Below are 19,295 nucleotides of genomic sequence, written 5' to 3' on the forward strand. Positions count from 1 at the left end.
AGTGGTGGGTGCAAAAGCAATCGCTTCTTCTTGCTTTCTTGCTTGCTTTGTCAGCAGAAGGTGACCGTGGAATTTCTTCGGGTATCTTCAGCGAATCGCCAAGAACCATGGAGCGAGCGTCAAGGCTGCTGCAGCACATCGCCAGTGCGTTGCGCTTGTGTGTGTGTGTGTGTGTGTGTGTGTGTGTGTGTGTGTGTGTGTGTGTGTGTGTTGTTGTTGTTGTTGTTGGTGCTTTGTATGAGGCTGTGTGCGCTTGTGTGTGTGTGTGTTGGTGTGTGTGTGTGCATGTGCATGTGCTTGTGTGTGTGTGCATCTTCCTCTCTCCTTCTTCCCTCCAGCTCACGGCTCATGCACACACGCACACGCATGCACATCGCAGCTGGTGCTGCATTGAACCGCCAGGATGAGGATGTGGTCATTTTGGGGTGCAAGCGCACGCCAATCTGCAAAGCAAAGCGCGGCGGCTTCCGCGACACCCCAGCAGGCGACCTCCTTGAAGCAGGTCTAGCGCTAGCCCACATGTGTGTTTGCGTTTGTGTGTGTTTGTGTGTGTTTGTGTGTGTGTGTGTGTGCGTTTGTGTGTGTTTGTTTGTTTGTGTTGTGTGTGTGTGTGCGTGTGTGTGCGTGCGTGTACAAGCGTGAACACCGTAGATTCTGCCAGACGCGCTCATCACTGCCTCTCGCTCGATCTCGTATCTGGACACCATGCAGTGCTGAGATCGGTGGTGGAGGAAGCAGGCATCGCATCGGAAGAAGTGGAAGACGTTGTCGTCGGTAATGTCCTCGCAGATCAGGTGTGCACACAACTCAACCGCATGCTGTGACCACACACATTGCCAAAACTGACCCTTTATCCCACCATGTCCTGGTATGTGTATGCGCTCTTACTCATGGGCGTTTGAGTACCTGCCTGCCATTGTGAATGTGTGTGTCTGTGTGTGTATGTGTGTGTACGCACGCAGGGCATCTTGATGGCCCGCACTGCGCAGTTGCTGGCAGACATCCCGCACACTGTGCCGACCGTTACCCTCAACAGACAATGCGCCTCCGGCCTTCAGGTGCTGCTTGGTTTAGTGTCGTGCTGGTCTTAGTACATGTTCAGCGCACTGGTTGCTATTCACACATCGCCAATCCCCATCATTTCCACTCCCCCCCCCACACGCACACTCACTCACTCACTGTGCCGCATGCTCCTGTGGGGATTGTCGTGACCAGGCGATTATGACTGTCGCAGGAGAGATTCGCACGGGCACCATTGATCTCGGCATCGGCGCAGGCGTCGAGTCAATGTCTGAGCGATCAATGGATCAAATCAGGCCAAAGGTGTGTGTGCTTGTGTGTGTGTGTGTGTGCATGTTTGTGTTGTGTGTGTGTGTTTGTGTGTGTGCTTGTGTGTGTGCTTGTGTGTGTGTGTGCATGTTTGTGTTGTTTGTGTGTGTGTGTGTGTGTGTGCGTGTGTGTGTGTGTGTGTGTGTGTGTGTGTGTGTGTATGTGTGTGTATAGGCGAACCTCGACTTGCGAGCCGTCGAGGATCGATTAAAAGGATCTCGCCCGGTCTCGCAGACAAATCATCGGCCTCGGGTTCCGGAAAGAGGCTTCGACGCAAGCTTACGTATCTCCTGTTAGATCCGCGAGGAAATAACGTCCAAGGTACGCTGAATGCGGTAGAAGAATGAATACCGAGATTTCTACGCTACTTCACCAATAAGCCTTGCTCATGATTGAGGCGCGGGTGGGTTAAAATGCTTGGGGCCACAGTGACAGCGCTCAACAACTCAGTGACTGCAGATAACAGGGTCATCCACGTTGCGAGATACAGCTCGTGTGTGTGTGTCGTGTCGTGTGTGTGTGTGTGTGTGTGTGTGTGTGTGTGTGTATGTGTGTGTGTGTGCTTCAATGAATGTGCTTTTGCACGTGTATGTGCCTGGGTTGCATCTCTTTCACGCTGCATTCCATCGCCACCTCATCACACGCCACCACCGTCGTCATCAGGCGGGCTGCAAAGGCCCAAGCCAGCAACGGATTCGTACGAGAAATCGTTCCGACGCTCTCGCGCGTGAAGGTGTGTGTTTGTGTGTGTGAATGTGTGGTGTGATGTGTGTGTGTGTGTCCATGTATGCGTTTGTGTTGTTGTGCATGCACTAACGTGCGTGTGTGCGCCTGTGTGTGTGCGTGTGTGCCACACCGCAACAGTCGCATACCGCGACTGTCCAATCGCATCTGTGCTGCCTCTTGATCGCCCTGTGTATGTGCTTGCCCCGCTCAGCGTCCGGCATATTTCTCGTTTATGATGGTCGTGTGCAGGGCGAGGATGGGGAGCTGGTGCCGGGGCCCGTGGTGGTCGAGGACGATGGCATCCGTCCCCAGACAACAGCAGAGGTGACTGCAGCATGCGTGATGGAGGATGTGAGGTGTGTGTGTGTGTGTGTGTGTGTGTGTGTGTGTGTGTGTGTGTGTGTGTGTGTGTGTGTGTGTGTACGCGCGCGCGCGCGTGAGAGAGAGAGAGAGAGAGAGTGTGTGTGTGTGTGAGTGTGTGTGTGTGTGAGTGTGTTTTTGTGAGCGGACCGTTTTGCACGTGTGCTCTGAACCCTTCCCTCACAGCCAAATTCATGTGTCCGTATCAACGCTGTGCTGTTAACAGAAACTGGGCAAACTGAGACCCGCGTTTAAGCCCGACGGCAGCACAACAGCAGGTGATGAAAGCATTCATGTCGATAAATACGGCTGCGTTATCATGTGCGCATGCGCGCGTTTTCGTGTGTGATGAAGAAGGCTGATTCTCTGTGCATCCTCCGTTGCGTTGCTTGCAGGCAACAGTAGTCAAGTGAGCGATGGTGCAGCGGCGGTACTGCTTGCGTCACGGCGGAAAGCGCGCGAACTCGGGCTCCAGCCACGAGCACGCATCGTTGCATCGGCGGTGCGTATGTGTGTGTGTGTGTGTGTGTGCGTAATGCTTTATGTGTGCACGTATTGATTCATGTGTGTGCCCTCGTCTCCGCCAACGGGTCCGTGCCCGTCTTCATGCCTCTTTCTTTGCAAGGCTGTCCATTTGGTTGTTTTACCCACAAAACATGCCTTTCCCTCGTTCCCCACCTCCTTCGCTGCCCAGGTGTGCGGGGTGCCCCCCGATATCATGGGCATCGGCCCTGCTGTTGCCATCCCAAAGGTGCTGGAGAAAGCAGGCATGCGCATGGACGACATTGACGTGTTTGAAATTAACGAGGCGTTCGCCAGCCAGGTGGGATTGGTGTGTGTGTGTGTATGTGTGTGTGTGTGTGAGAGAGAGAGAGAGAGAGAGTGTGTGTGTATGTGTTGTGCGTTGTGTGAATGTGTGTGTGTGTATGTGTTGTGCGTTGTGTGCATGTGTGTGTGTGTTGTGCGTTGTGTGAATGTGTGTGTGTGGTGCGTACAACATATGGTCAGAGCCGCGCGCCGCAACTGCGATCGCTCTGCAAAGCACACAAATCATATTGTATGGAATGTGCTGTTGTTGCATCACTCACCACGCACGCTCACGGCTGTTGCCACCCCGCCCTTTTCGCCACATCCTCCAACTGCCATCACGACTTAACGTGTGGCCATCATGCCAGGCCGTGTACTGCGTGGAGGAGCTTGGTGTTCCTCGGGAGAAGCTGAACCCGCGCGGTGGCGCCATTGCTCTCGGTCACCCGCTCGGGTGCACGGGCGCGAGGCAAGTGGTGACGCTCATTCACTATCTTGAGGACAACAACCTCAACACGGGCATCGTGTCCATGTGTGTTGGCATGGGCATGGGCGCTGCAGCCATCATCGCCCTCGAGCACTGAGCATTGTGTTGTTGTTGGTTAAGCCGGTGTTGTTGTTGTTGAAGTTGGTGTGTTGTTTAAGTTGTTGTTTAAGTTGTTGTTGTTGTTTAAGTTGTTGTTGTTGTTGTTCTGTGTGTTTCTCTTGTGTTTGGTTTTGTTCGTTGGTTTGGTTCATTGGTTCAACGAGTTTAGTTTGTTCGTGCATGTGCTTGGCTCACTGTTATTGTTGTCTGTTTGAACGCTGTTAGCTTCTGCATGCATTGTTATCGCACTTTGGTGTCGTTGCTGTGAATCAAAGACCAACGAAATAGTAGCTGTAAGGTAACGTGTTGACATAACGAGCTTGTGCGTTTGGCTCACTTTTGAGCAGAGAAGCGACAACAACACACGAGCCAACAAAAAAACAAAAACAAACAAGCACGAAGCAAGCAAGGAACCAAACAAGCAACCAAGCAAACAAGCAAACTCAAACACACACACACACACGCAGCAGAAGAGCTTCCCTCAACTCTTCAAGCCCCTCCCGGCCTTCAAAGTATGGCGCAGCATGACTTGTGAACGGGCACGCTGGACGAGTCACGACGCGCCTCCTTGTCGCCCTTCTTGTCGCTGTTGTCAGCAAAGTTGGTCTCTGTGACCTTGGTGGCACCGGCGGCCATGGTCGCCTCGGAAGCTTGCGTGCTTGCAGGCATCGCGTCTTCACCATCGTTGGTCTTCTCATCCGAGTCGCCCGCCCACGCCGTGCTCTTGCGGCGGCGCATGCTCGCGTACTTGGCCGCCCGCGACGCGCGACGCGTGATGTTCTCTGTCGTCGTGTTGGGGTTGCTCTCCGGGTTGAGGTTCACTTCCTCCTTTGGCGCTGCCTCTGCGCCCGAGCGCGCTTGCGTGCCTGCGGTGCCCGGCTCCTGCCCGGCGCCAGTAGCATCACCGCCATCCCCTGCTTCCTCTCCCCCTTTCCCACTGCCGTCGTCGTTGGCGTCTGACGTCTCCTGCTCCCCGCTGCCGCCGCTCTCCCCGCCGGACATGCCGGCAAGCAGACCGAGGAGAAGCAGGTCGCTCATTGTCATGCCGCCGCCACCGCCCCCACGGCCGCCCTGCTTGCCGTCGCGCTGTTGGCGCACTGCCTGCAGGTGCTGCTGCGCCATCCGCGTCTGTGGGTGGTTGCGGCCGAGCGTGTCCGTGAGAATGTTCACGCACGTCTGGCAGTACTCGATGCCCTGCTCGTAGTCCTCCTTGGCGGCGTACGCCACGCCCAGGTTGCGGAACGTCAGGCCGGTTGAGGGGTGGTTCATGCCCACGGTGATCATATCCACCTCCAGCGCGCGGTGCAGGTACTCGATGGCGCGCGTGGTGTCGCCTTTGTTCTGGTACACCTGGGCCAGGACGTTGATGCTGCTTGCGCTCTCCGGGTGGTCCTCGCCATACGCCTTCTCAAACATCTCCAGCGCCTTCTCTGCGTAGCGGATGGCCTCGTCGTTCTGCTTCGTGCGGGCATACACGCGCCCGAGCTGGTTGTACACGGCGGCCAGCGTCGTGTCGTATGGGCCGTACTCCTTGCCCTCCATCACCTCCAGGGCCTTGTTCAGGTGCTCCAGGGCGGTGGTGTAGTCGCCCTTGCTTTCATATGCCTGCGCAACATCGCGGCGGGACTCGCGCGTGTCGTCGTGGTCTTCCCCGAGCACGTGCAGGCGGATCTCGAGGGCCTTGGAGTGGTACTTGATGGCGCCCTCCTGTGCACCGCGCGCGCGCATCGTGTCGCCGACAATCTTGAACATGTCTGCGGTGTCCGTGTGCATCTCGCCAACGGTTGCGTGCGTGATCTGCAGCACGCGCTCAAAGCAGTTGATGGCTGTGTCGACTTCGCCCACCTGCAGCAGGCACACGCCCAGGCGGCGGAACACGCTGGCCAGCGTGCGGTCCTCTTGGCCCATAAACTGCGAGCACACCTGCAGCGCCGTCTGGAAGTACTCCATGCCGGGCTCGTGCTGGTCAAACTCCCACAGCAGCACGCCGACCTGGGCGCCGAGCTGCCCGTACGCCACAGTCTCGTTCTTGCCCTGCGCCTTGAGCTCGTCCACGTAGTCGGACGCGTGCTCAAGGCACCAGCCGCTCAGCATGTGCTTGATCTTCGCGTCCAGGCTGGCAAACCCGATGTTGTCCTTGATGGCGGTGCGCAGGAGGTCCGTCTGCGTGGTTGTTGCTGCGGCACACTTGTGCGATTCCACGCTGCGCAGCGTGTCCGTGACGTGCTCGGCGTCCTTGAGCATGGCCTCCTTGAACGCGGCCTCCTGCGCCTTTGAGAGGTGGACAAACAGCCGCACCTTGCGCTCGTGCATGCCGCTGTAGATGTCCCACAGGCACTGTGCGTTCTGGAAGGGCGCGTGGTCGTCCCAGGGAGACAGCACAAGCATCATCTGCCCGCGGTCGGCGATCATGTCCGTGTACGTCTTGGTCCACCTGTGTTGTGGAGGTGAACATTGACAGCGAAACACAAGATGGGGAGGGGTTTGTGACATGGTGGGGTGCAAAACGCGGTAGCTGAAGCAAACTTGACAGCACGGCAGCCATGATGGCGATGGCGATGGCGATGGCGATGGCGTTCCACAATCTCCACACACATACACAGAGACACACAGACACATACATGCACAGACACATAAACACACTAATACACATTACGCACACACACACATATTACTCACACACACATTACTCACACACACACACACACACACACACACACACACACATTACACACACACACACACACGCATATACCATCTTGACTGACCATTTCTTTGAGAGGTTGTCCGTGTTTGGGTGGTTGATGCAGAAGAGATCCAGCCAGAAGACGGTGTCCGCGTTTGCGCTTCCAAACTCAATCAGGGTTTCGAGCAGCGGCACGATCTTGTTGTCCCACGCATGCACGACGTGCATGGTGGCGGCACCAACAGCCTTGGGGTCCTTCTGTCGAATCGCCTCCACATACGGCGCGTTTTGTGCCTTGATCTCCGGCAAGACGACACGCTCACAGACCTCCTTTGTCGTCAGTGAGTCATGATCGCTGTGCTTCTTCTTCAGATCCTGCAGGAATCCTGTCAGGAACGCGGTCGTCACGCCATCTGGCGAGCTGTCACCACTCATGGTGCCTTGCCGTCGCTGCTGCTGCTGTTGCTGCTGCTGTTACGCTCTTGGCTTTGTGTTGGTGGGAAAGAGGAGCACAAGCACAAAGCACAACCTCAAAGCAGAGATGCAACACAAGGCAAGGACAGCAAGCGCGAGTCAGAAAGGGGGAAATGCGCACTGCGGGCTGGGTGGTGGTGCTTGCTTGTGCGGCGTTTTGGTCGGACACACAAAATCCAAACAACCACCCACTGCTTGCAGGCACAAGCCATTTTGTGTGCGAAATGTATATCGTGTGGATAGCACCAACAATGCGTGCGGCAGGGGGCGTGGCAAGCAGCACAAGCAACAGAAGGGCAACAAAAGCAGTCAGCGCAGCGAGCGACTCACGTCAATGTAACATAAACACACACACACACACACACACACACACACACACACACACACACACACACACACACAGGCACACACAGGCACACACAGGCACACACAGGCACACACACACACACAGGCGTAATTGGTTGTACAGGCAGGCAGGAAGGTCAGACGTTCGTCAGTCTGTTGTGAGGAGCTGGAAGTCAATGTCGAGCAGAGGATGGCTCGCTTCATCAAACTCCGCCAGAAGTGTGTCCACTGTCATGTCGGTAAGGTCCTCCACCACGGACGAAGGCAGCCATCCATCACCGCACACGCGGCGCTTTTGGTAGTGCCGCTCCACAAACTCGCGCACTTCCTCCGTCAGCATCTCCTCCTCTGCATCCTTGTTCGGCAGTGGGCCCTGCAGTGTTGTATGTGCGTGAGTGAGTGCGTGTGCGTGAGTGTGAGTGCGTGTGTGTGCTTATGTGCGTGTGTGAGTGAGCGAGTGTGTGTGTGTGTGAGTGAGTGAGTGAGTGTGCGTGTGAGTGAGTGAGTGTGTGTGTGTGAGCGTGTGAGTGTGTGAGTGAGTGAGTGTGCGTGTGAGTGAGTGAGTGAGTGAGTGAGTGAGCGTGTGTGAGTACTTGCACGCTCCCGACATACCCCTTCCATGGGCGATGGAACAAAGTGCCAATCGTCCATAATCTGCTGCCGAACCGTTTGGTCAACCCTGGAAACACCATCATGTGCATGTGCATGCATGTCAGTGAGTGTGTGAGTGTGTGAGTGTGTGTGTGAGTGAGTGAGTGAGTGAGTGTGTGTGTGAGTGAGTGTGCGTGTGTGCAGCAGTGTGGTAGTAGGATGCAACCAGAGCACACGAACGGGTACGCCTGAAGCAGCAAACTACCAACCTTGAGATGAGGTGCATGTTGGATTTGCGCCAGCCCCGAGGGAGAAAGCGCACAATGTTCTTCAACACCTGCAATACAACACAAGCACAAATAAAAACAAACGTGAGTGAGCCCAAGTACGGCATTGGCTCATCATTGCACCGTCTACTTTCTCAAACAAAGCAGCAAGAACCCAATTCAGGTCACTTGCACACGACCACAGGCATGGCGCAACTGCACTTTGTGTGGTTTGGGCACCTTGAGTGTGTAGAGGTTCAGCATCGGGTGCTCCACTTTCAGCGCCCGTTTCAGAATCATGGCGCCTTTCTCCGTTCCAAGCACAAAACATCGCGCAGGCTTGTTCTTCACAATTTTCTGTGGTGTGTGTGCATGCGGATGTTGGTATGCACGAGTGTGTGCATGTTGGTGTGCATGTGTGTGTGTGTAGAGGATGGGGTGGTAGGTCTGCTGTGAGAACGAAGAGGAATTTCCAAAAGCACACACACACAGACACACACAGACACACACAGACACACACAGACACACAGACACACAGACACACAGACACACAGACACACCGCACTTGCCTGCAGCACGCGAATCAAGCAGATGAGGGAGAAGAGGTTCCGCTTGCAAACGAGATCAATTTCGGGCGATGGCTGCTCGCTTTGTCCTTCCTCCTCTTCCTTCTTCCCATCGTCCTCTTCCTTCTTGTCTGTGTCATCGGTCTTCTGCTTGCCGCCTTTCTTCCCATCATCATCATCCTCTTTCTCCTTCTCCTTCTTCTCTGCATCACCACCACCACTGTCACTGCCATCGTTGCCTTGCTCATCGTCACTGTCGCTGTTGTCGCTGCTCTCATCCTTTGACGACGCGCCAGCCTCATCTGGTTGTTGTTGTTGTTGTTGTTGTTGTTGTTGTTGTTGTTGTTGTTGTTGTTGTTGTTGTTGTTGTGGTTTAGCGGCCTTCTTCTCCGTCTTGTCATTGCCATTTCCGCTCTTCTTGCCCGCCACATCGTTCGCGTCACCTTTGTCTGACGGCGCACACAAACGCACGCGGACGCATGTGAGCACGAAATGGAACAAAAGGAAGGCACGCGACGTCGAAACACACACACACACACACACACACATACACACACACATACACACATACCCATACCCACACCCACACCTGCGGATGCCTTTGAGAGTTTTGGCTTCTTTGGCGGGACTGGAACGTATGGATTTGGTCCACTCTGATGTTGCGGCCACAGATACGCGAGCGCCAGGCGCGTTGCACCGCTGCACAGAATCGACACGACCAAAGGGGAGGAAGCAGATAGGGGCACAGGTCACGCGATCGGCCCGCCACCATGAGTCTTTTCAAACACACACACACACACACACACACACCCACACACACACCCACCCACCCACACACACACCCACACCCACACACACACACACCCCCACACCCACACACCCACACACCCACACACCCACACCACCACACCACACAACACCAAAACCACAAATCCTCAATACCACCACCACCACCACACACACACACACACACACACACACACACACACACGCACGCACACACATGCCCGTGACGGCTTACTCGTGGAAAGCGGTTGCAAATCGCTCGATGCTCTGGTTGAGAAGACGGAGGATGACGGGAATGCCTTTGCAGTCGACAACCTGCATGCACACTTCCTCAAACTGCAAAAAGTGGTTGCTCTGCACACGTTGCGTGTGGTTGCGATAGAACGGAGGTTGTGTGTGTGTGTTTGTGTGTGTGTGTGTGTGTGTGTGTGTGTGTGTGTGTGTGTGTGTGTGTGTGTGTGTGTGTGTGTGTGTGTGTGTGTGTGTGTGTGTGTGTTTGCGAGTGAGGGGCGGTGTTTAAAGGTAAACGTGCATGTCCTGAAGTGAGGCCAGAGCAAACACTTGCACCCCGCACGTGAGATTGTCAGCAGCGCGTGGTGTCAGCATCGTGCTTGCAAGCACGCACCTTGAGGTACTTCATGAGGATGAGGAGGGAGCACGACACGGCCTTGAGTGCAACCTCCTGTGTGCGCCGAAGCGAGTGCAGCTGCAACTTCCCCAGTGGCTGGCTGGCCATATCTGCTCATGCGGCAGCGATGAGGTGGTGGGATCACGTGAGCGACAGCAACGACCACGCCCGCAGTGCCAACATCAAGAACAACATCAGCAACAAGAACCAAAAACACACACACACACACACACACACACACACACACACAAAACAAAACAAGAGCAAGCCACGCCACAGCACGGCATACCGTGAGCCAAATGTTCACCATGCAATGACAATCACGCACGATTCAAGAGAGGGCCAGCGCACCTGGCTGCAGAATGTCGGCGCGCCAGAAGTTGTGGTCGCCAGGGAGATCCTCTTTCGCCGGTCGGCAGTGGAGCAGCAGCACAAGCAGCGCTTTCTACACTCGCCCACACACACACACACACACACACACACACACACACACACACACACACACACACACACACACACACACACACACAGAGCATTGAGATTGTCGTCGAAGTGTGAGTGCTTGTTTCCAGGGTTGTGCGTCTGTTTCAGTGCGTACATCCATGTGTGGACGCAGGAAGCATGCAAGCATTCGAGCAGTCAAGCATTCGAGCACTCACGCGCCGAATCAACAAGCCACACTGCTGCGATTTCACGACTGACAATTGCACACCACCACCCACATCCTCTCCAAAGTATTGCAGCCACTCACCACTGTCTCCTTCATGACGGGCCGAAACGTTGTGTAAAACTGCTCAATGCTTGGATCACGCCGCGCATTGTAAATGCGTTTAACTTCATCGCGTTTCGCAATCCGCGAAAACTCCTCCTCGTCCCGCCGATGCAGCTCTGACAGCGGCACATACAGGTGCTGTTGTTCCACACACAGAGGGAGCGCACGCGTGTACGAGGGTGTGTGTGTGACATATTTAGGTGCATATGAGAGGGGTTCAAAGTGGTCGGTGTGAGACCTCTGAGCAACAAAGCGCGCCAAGGAACTCTCTCTCTCTCACTCACACACAAACACAGACACACAGACACACAGACACACAGACAAGAAGGGGGCATACCTTGAGCAAGACGTTGTGTCCCTCTTTCACAGATGGAGGATAGTCAAACTCGCCCGTCTTTGGGTCGCGCACGAACGAAAACTGCCCACTGGCGCGCTGCACGTACTGCTCAACATCGCTCAGTGTGCTCTGCACAAACAACAGAGACAAGACGACGAAGATAAAGTGCCAAGGTGGGGTTGAGGGAGGCTCAGAAATGCGCACGATGTCAATGAGAAAGAGGAAGGGTATGGTGTGAGTGAGTGAGTGAGTGAGTGAGTGAGTGAGTGAGTGAGTGAGTGAGTGAGTGAGTGAGTGAGTGAGTGTGTGTGAGTGTGTGTGTCGGTCGGCCAAACGCACAGCACTTCGTGCCATGTAGCAGGATTGTCCGCACCTTTGCTGGCGCTTGCATGTGACCGGCGTGCGCGGGCGTTGGCTGATGATCCGAAGCAGAACAGTGCAATACGAGCACATGCACACCACGAATACAAACGACGTGAGAAAACAGCAATCACGAACTGCGCAGGCACACACACACACACACACACACACACACACACACACACACACACACACACACACACACACACACACCTCAGTAAGCCCGTACTGCGCGCGACGGCGACGTCTGAAGTCGTTGGAAGCAGCGAGCGTGCCGACACGGACCTGTGTTGGCAGTGATGATGATGGTGGCGTGAGGTACTGGGATGGATCAAGTAATTCTCACAGACGATTTCATCACGCATTCTAGTACAACAAATCACCACCAGCAGCACATCAATCTCCAACACAAAACACCACCAGCCACCGCCACGATATACCTGAAGAAACTTCCACAGGACAAGGGCGAGTTTGCATGTTGGAAGGACGGCTGAGCTGAGCGACGCGGTGATGCGAGCAGCCAGCGCTGGCAGCAGAGCATCCTGTGACACTGTGGCGATGACGATGATGATGGGGGGTGTATGTTGCGTGAGCTGGTTGACAAGCTGTTGCAGCATCAGCAGCACACGTGAATGATATCCGACACACACACACACACACACACACACATATATACACACACGCACCTAGGAACTCGCGGAACTGTGTTGCCTGAGGCTGAAATTGGGCGTACTGGTCGGGCTTCTGTTGCATTTCAGGGGATGACTGCAGCGTCAGCTTTAAATGAACGAGAGCGGCGGGGGAACACATACACACACAAACACACACAAACACACACAAACACACACACACACACACACAACACACACACACACACACACACACACACACACACGAGTTCATCATCTTACGGTTTGAATGGTGACAAAAGCATGGAAGATAAGGTACACCACGGCGAGGGTGATGGAGAATGTGGATGCGTCCTCTTGCGAGATGGGCGCATGCATGACATGTGGAAGAATCTGCTGCAGGACGTTCTTGTTGAACGCTGCAACTGCCCGGTCAACCACGACCTCCTCCAGTGGTTGCGCTGGGTCCGCGTGCAAGCCTGTCCACGAACACGAACGTGTGCGAAGCAGTGAGCCGAATCGTGTGCGCGTATGTGTGTGTGTGTGTGTGTGTGTGTGTGTGTGTGTGTGTGTGTGTGTGTCACACGAAGGACAGCGTACACAAACAGCAGCCATTGGAATACGGATGCGCGGACACTCGTACGAACCCAAGCAGTGGGCGAGCCAGAAACACGCGTACTCGTGGTGGTACTCATCGAAGGGGACATCTTGCTGCGAGCAGGCACACAAAATGGGGTGCGTATGAGCAATGCATATGGCATGCGCGTGTGCGTGCGGCATGAGGAGGATTGCGAATGCAGACGTCAGCATCAGGTTATCAACGCAAACACGCACCCGCGGGCGAGCATGAAACAACATACCGCGTCGGTGGATGTGTCTTGGGGAATGCCTGCATATCAAAAGTGATGGACGCAGCAACAGCCGAGGTTGGCAGATGTATCGACAGTTCGAATAGATGAGGGGTGGGCAGACATGCAGAGATGGCGACAGAACGGAAAACATGGGAAGCCATTGTCAACGCATCACACAGATACACACAGATACAGATCCAGAGACAGACAGACAGACAGACACGCACACAGACAGACGCACACAGACAGACAGACACAGACAGACACAGACAGACACACACACATGCACACACACATGCACGCACAGACAGACAGACACAGACAGACAGACAGACAGACACACACACACACACAGACAGACAGACAGACACACACACACAAGCAAGCATGCAGCCGAGCTGACGTTGGGAATCGGAGACAAGCGTCTTGAGGAATCGCTCGCAATCCTCATGAGAGAAGAACTGGTTGATGTCGGCGACAATGCCTTCGCTTTCATCAAAGTCATACACCAACTTGGTGGTCTGTGGCCTCATGCGTTCCAGCAGGCCCTGCAGGGCCGTTGCCTTTGGTGGTGGCGGCCTCCCCGGCGCACCGGGCCGCCCAGAGGTCGAACGCCGCCGCATCGTGCTGCTCTTCGCTGTCTGTTGGTGTTGGTGTTGATTGCCGTTCGTTGTGGATATGACACGCACGACACCACAAATTATTGTTATGATTGGCTGCTGGCTGCGTGCTTGGTGGTTTGGCTGGCTGGCTGGACGATTCGTTTACTGGTGGCTGTTGTTCTCTTCTCTATCAACAACATGGTTGGCATCATAAAGAAAGTGTGGGAAGCGGGAGGGGGGGGGGGGCACACGTGGTTGAAGGCTTCAAGCCATGCACCCCCATGGACCCTGTGGAAAAGAAGCCAGGGATCCAAGCACGATTTGTGTTGTGTTCACAAGATATGCGCATGTTCAACACGGAGGCACACATACACACAGACACACAGACACATACACAGACACACAGACACATACACAGACACACAGACACATACATACATACATACACACACACACACACACACACACACACACAGACACACACACAATCACAGACACGCTGGCTACGAGGTGCCCTTGCCGCGAAGGTGAATGCGCTGGTGCTTCTTGAGATGGTCAGAGCGGGAGAACCGCTTGCCGCACTCCTCGCACGCAAACGGCTTCTCCCCCGTGTGCGAGCGCATGTGGCGCGCAAGCTCGTCTGACCGCGAAAACCGCCACGTGCACCCTTTCCATGTGCACACAAACGGCTTCTCGCCCGTGTGCCGCCGCATGTGCGCTTTGAGGTGCGACGACTTGGAGTACACCTTGTCGCAGCCGTTGTACGTGCAGCGGAACTGGTTCTCGCCCTTCTTCCGAGGGCGACCAGTGCCAACACCAGACCCAGTGCCAGATGCAGCGCCACCTCGGCCACGTCCGCGGCCGCCCCGCCCCTTACGGGAAGCTGCCGGCGACGCTGTCGACGATGATGATGACTGCGCCGCTGTTGACCGCCTCTGTGCGGCTGTGGATGGCGCCCCGTTGGCACTGCCCGTCGCACGCGTTGGCGCTATGGAGGTTGATGCGCCCGTGGCAGTGCCTCCCTCCACATGCGAAGTCGGCATCATGATGAACTGCCGCCCCACCGGAACACCTGCCGTGTGCGGCGCGTACACGCTCGCCGCATACACGCCCGCAGGCTGCTGCTGCTGCTGCTGTGCTTGGGACTCCTGGTTCTTGTTCTGCTGTCGCCTGCCTGGCTGCGGTGAGTGCATGGGCGGCGTGCCCAGTGGCGGCACTGGCTGGTGGAACACGGGCACGTACACGCTCGGCATCGGGTGTGTGGACGACGGCGGGCCATTGCTGCGCATATCCGTGTACACCACGCTCGGGTACTGTGGTGCTGCGGGGCCGCGTTGTTGTTGTTGCTGTTGTTGTTGTTGCTGCTGTGATGACGATGACGCTGCTGCTGTTGTTGTTGCTGTCGTGCCGTTGGCAGGGCTGCCGTGTGCGCCACGGTCGCCGTCTCCGCTACCAGGGACGGGGAATGGCATGGGAAAGGGCGAGAGGAATGGCGCTGACGGAAACGACGGCGACACCATGCCCTCCACCGTCTGCAGGGCGCTCGTGTCCACGTGCATTGGTGCGCCGGGCAGCGGCCACGCCATCCCTCCGCTGGGCAAGCCCATGTTCATCGGCACCTCTGCACGTGCGCCGGGTGCTTTTGCCACCTTGTTCCGGCCAGCCGCTGGTCGCTGGCGGCCACTGCGCTTCCTTCCCCTGCTGCGGTCGCTGCTGCTGCTGTCACTGCTGCTGCCGCTATCGCTGCTGCTGTCACCGCTGCCACTGCCGCTGCCACTGCTGTTGCTTGTGCGGGCGCTGCTGCCGCTGACGGCGTGGCCGCGGCTGGTCGTTCGAGGGTGCTCCGAGGAGGACGAATCAGACGATGAATCAGACGACGAGTCAGACGACGAGTCAGATGAGTCCCCAGCCCCGTCCTCGCCCGCGTTCCTTGCTGCTCCCCGCCGCCGCCGCCGCCGCTGTTGCTGTTGCTGGTGGTGCTGGTGCTGCTGCTGCGCCCAGAAGGCGACTTCCTCGGGGCGCATGTAGAACAGGGCCTGCTGCTGGGCAAACGGGTTGCTCAAGGGAGCACCTTCGCTGTCCACGGCCACGCCCATGCCCATCATTGGCGACGGGAACATGTGTCCTGGGCTGGGCAGCCCCCACGGGCTCGGCGGCATCGCTACCTGCGCCGCCTGCCCGCTGTTGGCAGCGTCGGTATCTGCGCCCGTGGCGTTGGTGCTGCCCTGCTCTGCTGACGAGGACGCCGCTGTTGTTGTTGTTGTTGTTGTTGCGGTGGGTGCAGATGCCAAAGGGGCAGACTGCAGCGCCTGGGTGTGGTACTGGCGCACGGACGCAACAAACGCCTCGCGTTTCTGCTCCTCAAGGGCCGGGTTGGACTGGGCGGATGACATCTCCGATGGGCCTTGACTTAACAGGCGCTGGAACAGCTCCGCAGAGACCTGGCCGCCAGACGGCATGCCTCCGCCCGGGGTGTACGGCAGAGGCGACCAGCCTAGTGGAGACATCATGGCCATGTGTGGCATTGGCATCTGCATCTGCTGCATCATCATCATCATCTGCTGCTGTGGCTGCTGCTGCTGCTGCTTATTGTTTTTGTTGTGAGTTTGGTCTTGCGCCTGCTGCGATGCGCCCTCCTGTGCCTGTGCACCGGCCCCCTTGGCGGGCTGGTCGGTTGTGGAGACGCGCAGCCCAGGTGCGAGCGGCTGCTGTGTGTTGACGGTTAACGCAGGCTCCTCCCGCATCTCGCTGTTCGGATCAATGCGCAGGGCGGGCATGCTGCCATCCGCAGCCTCTGCCTTGACGGCTTGGTGCTGTGCTTGGTTCTCTTGCTGGTCATGTGGTTGCTGCTGTGGTTGTGGTTGGTGGTTGTCTGTAGCAGGGGGCTCTTCTTTCTTCACGGGTGCGTGTTGTTGTGTTTGCGGTTGTGGCGGGGGTGCGCTGCCGTCATCGTTGGCAGGCATGGCAGTGGTTGCGGTGATGCTGTTGTGACCGCTGCTGCTGCTGCTGCCAGTGGTTGTGGAGGTGATGATGCTGAGCTCGGTCAGCGCAGGGGAAGATGCGCACTCCTCTGTGCAATCGAACAAGGCACCAGCTGGTGGTGACAAAGGCAGCGCGTCCCACAGCAACGTATCCATTATCACAAACAAACACGCACAAAAAGCAAGGACCAAGAGAGGTAGGTGGGTGAGGGAGAGGTGGAAAAAAAAAGACGGACAGGGAGGTTGTGAGTACTTGGAGCGCTGGCGTTGGCGAGAGTGTGTGCAGGGGTGTGGTGCTTTCACGAGGGAGAATGCTGGTTTGTTTGTGTGTTTGTGTTTGTGTTTGCGTTTGTGAGTGGCGGTGGTGGGCTGTGGTGATAGTGGGTGGTGTTTGTGTTTGTGTTTGTGTTTGTGTTTGTGTTTGTGTTTGTGGTTGGTGGGGTGGGGAGGGCGTGGCTCATGTTCGTGGGTGACGGGAATGGGAGGACCACTCCGCAACCCACCCAGCACAACACAAACAGGATATGCAAGCACACCCCCCCAAAGAAAGGAGCAAAACAAAAAAATAAGGGGGCGGGGCGGTATCTGAGTCGGCAACCAGCCAACGCACCGCCCATCCGCGAAACGACAGGTGCCACACCCCCCAACAAAAGGACAGAGAGAAACTAAGTCAAAGCAAGTCAATTGTTGTTGCTGTTGTGGTTGTTGTCAACGGTGGTATTGGCGCTACATACCACGCGTACACAACAACAACCACACAACCACACACACGCACGCACGCATGGAAGAGACTCACCCCTCTTGTTCCGCTCGGGCAGCCTTGGCCTTGCTTGTTGTGGCTCGTAGTCTCAGTCGACACAAAGAAGAAGAGCAGGAAAAACTGTGCGTGTATTGGTTGGTTGGTGGGTGGATGGCGCGCGTGTGTTGTGCGTGGACAGCAGATTTTCTTATTTTTGCATGAACAAGCAAGCAAGGACTGTGTGGGATCGAAATTTTGTGTGTGATACCCAAGAATTATTTATCGGGCAAATCAAACACCCACCTGGTAAATCGTCCGCCGCGAAAAATTCAAAAAAAAAAGGACGCGGCGAAGCAAGGTGCGACGAGGACACACGACGACCACGGCAACGACAACAGCAAGGGTGCACGCTGAGCAGGCAAACCCCAGCAATCAAACGAGCCACTGCCATGGACTGCATGCAGAAGCGAGCGCACATGCACGATGTGCCAGCCACCATCGATGAGGTACGGTGGGCTGGAATGAACACGCGCGAAACAAGCGTGGTATTGCGCCTTCACACGCACGGAAGCACACTTATCTACACAAATGCACACACACACACACACACACACATACACACACACACACACACACACACACACACACACACACACACACACACACACACACACACACACACACACACACACACACACACACACACACACACACACACACACACACACACACACACACACACACACACACACACACACACGTAAGCAAACAAGTAACCAAACACGCACACAGAAGCACACTTATCTACACACATGCACACACACATGCACACAAGCTCACACACACACACACATGCACACAAACTCACACATACACATGCACACAAACTCACGTACTCGAAAACCAACCACCAACCCCCTCAATCCTGCGCTTTCTCATTCATAGGTGCTGGAGAGCTACCGTGAAACGCTCGAGTCACGACGCCGCTCCCGCGCACGGGAATACAGCCACATTCCCTTTGATTGGCACAAGGACACGCTCCCATTCGGTGAAGAACAGGAGGACAAGGATGTAGTCGCACCTGCCGAGACCACCGGCGCTGGTCTCGGCAGCATGCAGCAGCAGCAGCAACAACAACAACAACAAGACCAGCAGCAAGAACAAGCGGATGCAGCTGCACCCGTGTTTGTCAAGCCGCCGCCGCTTGATATCCCAGAAGTTGCCAAAGCAACCACCGCCAGCGTCAAAGCACCACGAGCAGGGGCACAGCGCCACGTGGACATCAAGACGGAGGACGGACATGACGCCGAGGAAAAGCCGAGTGCAAAGTCACGACATATCCGCATGCAGCAGGAGCAGCAGCGACAGCAGCAACAAAAGCCCGCACAGCAGAGGAAGATTAAGGTGCGCAGGGAAGTGACCGCGCCGCCACCCGCACCGCGCAGCTCAACAGCTGAGCGCCTGTACAACCTGTCCAAGGCAAAGCAGGCTGCTGAGCCATCCCAACCTTCCCGCCGAAACTACTTTGGCTACAAGCCCCCAGCCCCCAAGAAGGTGGAGTATGCGCTTGTGCGTGCGCGGCTGTGTGTGTGTGTCTGTCTGTGTGCGTGTGGGTATGTGTGTGGGTGTGCGTGTGGGTGTGCGTGTGCGTGTGCGTGCGTGCGTGTGTGTGTGGGTATGTGTGTGGGTATGTGTGTGGGTATGTGTGTGTGATATTTGGACCCGTGTTCGCCAAACATTAGGCATGCTTGAGGCCTGCTTCAGTCGGTTGTGGCTGTGTTGCTGTCTTACCCAGACACACACACACACACACACACACACACACACACACACACACACACACACACACACACACACACACACACACAGACGAC

The 19,295-nt window shown here is 56.1% G+C and overlaps 5 protein-coding genes across 6 annotated transcripts in view; 2 read left to right on the forward strand and 3 right to left on the reverse strand.

Moving 5' to 3' along the window:
- The first annotated feature begins 54 nt into the window (after nucleotides 1-54).
- On the forward strand, nucleotides 55-3,908 carry PTSG_02048 (Acaa1a protein). Its single transcript, XM_004997979.1, has 12 exons — nucleotides 55-144; nucleotides 380-502; nucleotides 712-794; nucleotides 963-1,058; nucleotides 1,216-1,327; nucleotides 1,504-1,621; nucleotides 1,993-2,062; nucleotides 2,305-2,379; nucleotides 2,642-2,693; nucleotides 2,811-2,917; nucleotides 3,110-3,238; nucleotides 3,591-3,908. The coding sequence occupies exons 1-12, from the start codon at nucleotides 108-110 to the stop codon at nucleotides 3,804-3,806; spliced, it is 1,218 nt and encodes a 405-aa protein (XP_004998036.1). The 5' UTR covers nucleotides 55-107; the 3' UTR covers nucleotides 3,807-3,908.
- Nucleotides 3,909-3,982: 74 nt separating this feature from the next.
- PTSG_02049 (uncharacterized protein) lies at nucleotides 3,983-7,070 on the reverse strand. Its single transcript, XM_004997980.1, has 2 exons — nucleotides 6,577-7,070; nucleotides 3,983-6,242 (listed from the first exon to the last, which is right to left on the reverse strand). The coding sequence occupies exons 1-2, from the start codon at nucleotides 6,927-6,929 to the stop codon at nucleotides 4,316-4,318; spliced, it is 2,280 nt and encodes a 759-aa protein (XP_004998037.1). The 5' UTR covers nucleotides 6,930-7,070; the 3' UTR covers nucleotides 3,983-4,315.
- A 298-nt stretch (nucleotides 7,071-7,368) lies between these two features.
- Nucleotides 7,369-13,786, reverse strand: PTSG_02050 (uncharacterized protein). Its single transcript, XM_004997981.1, has 19 exons — nucleotides 13,503-13,786; nucleotides 13,109-13,137; nucleotides 12,896-12,959; nucleotides 12,531-12,727; nucleotides 12,306-12,363; nucleotides 12,060-12,169; nucleotides 11,833-11,904; nucleotides 11,633-11,674; nucleotides 11,260-11,388; nucleotides 10,902-11,060; nucleotides 10,502-10,595; nucleotides 10,148-10,260; nucleotides 9,758-9,876; nucleotides 9,326-9,435; nucleotides 8,740-9,185; nucleotides 8,411-8,527; nucleotides 8,174-8,241; nucleotides 7,926-7,992; nucleotides 7,369-7,686 (listed from the first exon to the last, which is right to left on the reverse strand). The coding sequence occupies exons 1-19, from the start codon at nucleotides 13,720-13,722 to the stop codon at nucleotides 7,462-7,464; spliced, it is 2,439 nt and encodes an 812-aa protein (XP_004998038.1). The 5' UTR covers nucleotides 13,723-13,786; the 3' UTR covers nucleotides 7,369-7,461.
- A 348-nt stretch (nucleotides 13,787-14,134) lies between these two features.
- PTSG_02051 lies at nucleotides 14,135-17,623 on the reverse strand. 2 transcript variants are annotated; one of them, XM_004997982.1, is made up of 2 exons: nucleotides 17,479-17,623; nucleotides 14,135-16,795 (listed from the first exon to the last, which is right to left on the reverse strand). In XM_004997982.1, the coding sequence occupies exon 2, from the start codon at nucleotides 16,662-16,664 to the stop codon at nucleotides 14,205-14,207; it is 2,460 nt and encodes an 819-aa protein (XP_004998039.1). In that variant the 5' UTR covers nucleotides 16,665-16,795; nucleotides 17,479-17,623; the 3' UTR covers nucleotides 14,135-14,204. The 2 variants fall into 2 exon arrangements, with proteins under 2 accessions (XP_004998039.1, XP_004998040.1); XM_004997983.1 differs by lacking the exon at nucleotides 17,479-17,623 and having other exon boundaries at nucleotides 14,135-17,472.
- Nucleotides 17,624-17,762: 139 nt separating this feature from the next.
- The window catches only part of PTSG_11827 (uncharacterized protein), a 3,842-nt gene continuing 2,309 nt past the window's right edge, over nucleotides 17,763-19,295 (forward strand). The window contains exons 1-2 of the mRNA XM_004997984.1: nucleotides 17,763-17,927; nucleotides 18,367-18,975. Coding sequence (XP_004998041.1) covers nucleotides 17,871-17,927; nucleotides 18,367-18,975 — 666 coding nt within the window. The 5' untranslated portion in view covers nucleotides 17,763-17,870. The remainder of the gene's footprint in view (nucleotides 17,928-18,366; nucleotides 18,976-19,295) is intronic.

The sequence above is a fragment of the Salpingoeca rosetta genome, assembly GCF_000188695.1.
Source record: "Salpingoeca rosetta unplaced genomic scaffold supercont1.3, whole genome shotgun sequence".
NCBI classification, from domain to species: Eukaryota; class Choanoflagellata; order Craspedida; family Salpingoecidae; genus Salpingoeca; species Salpingoeca rosetta.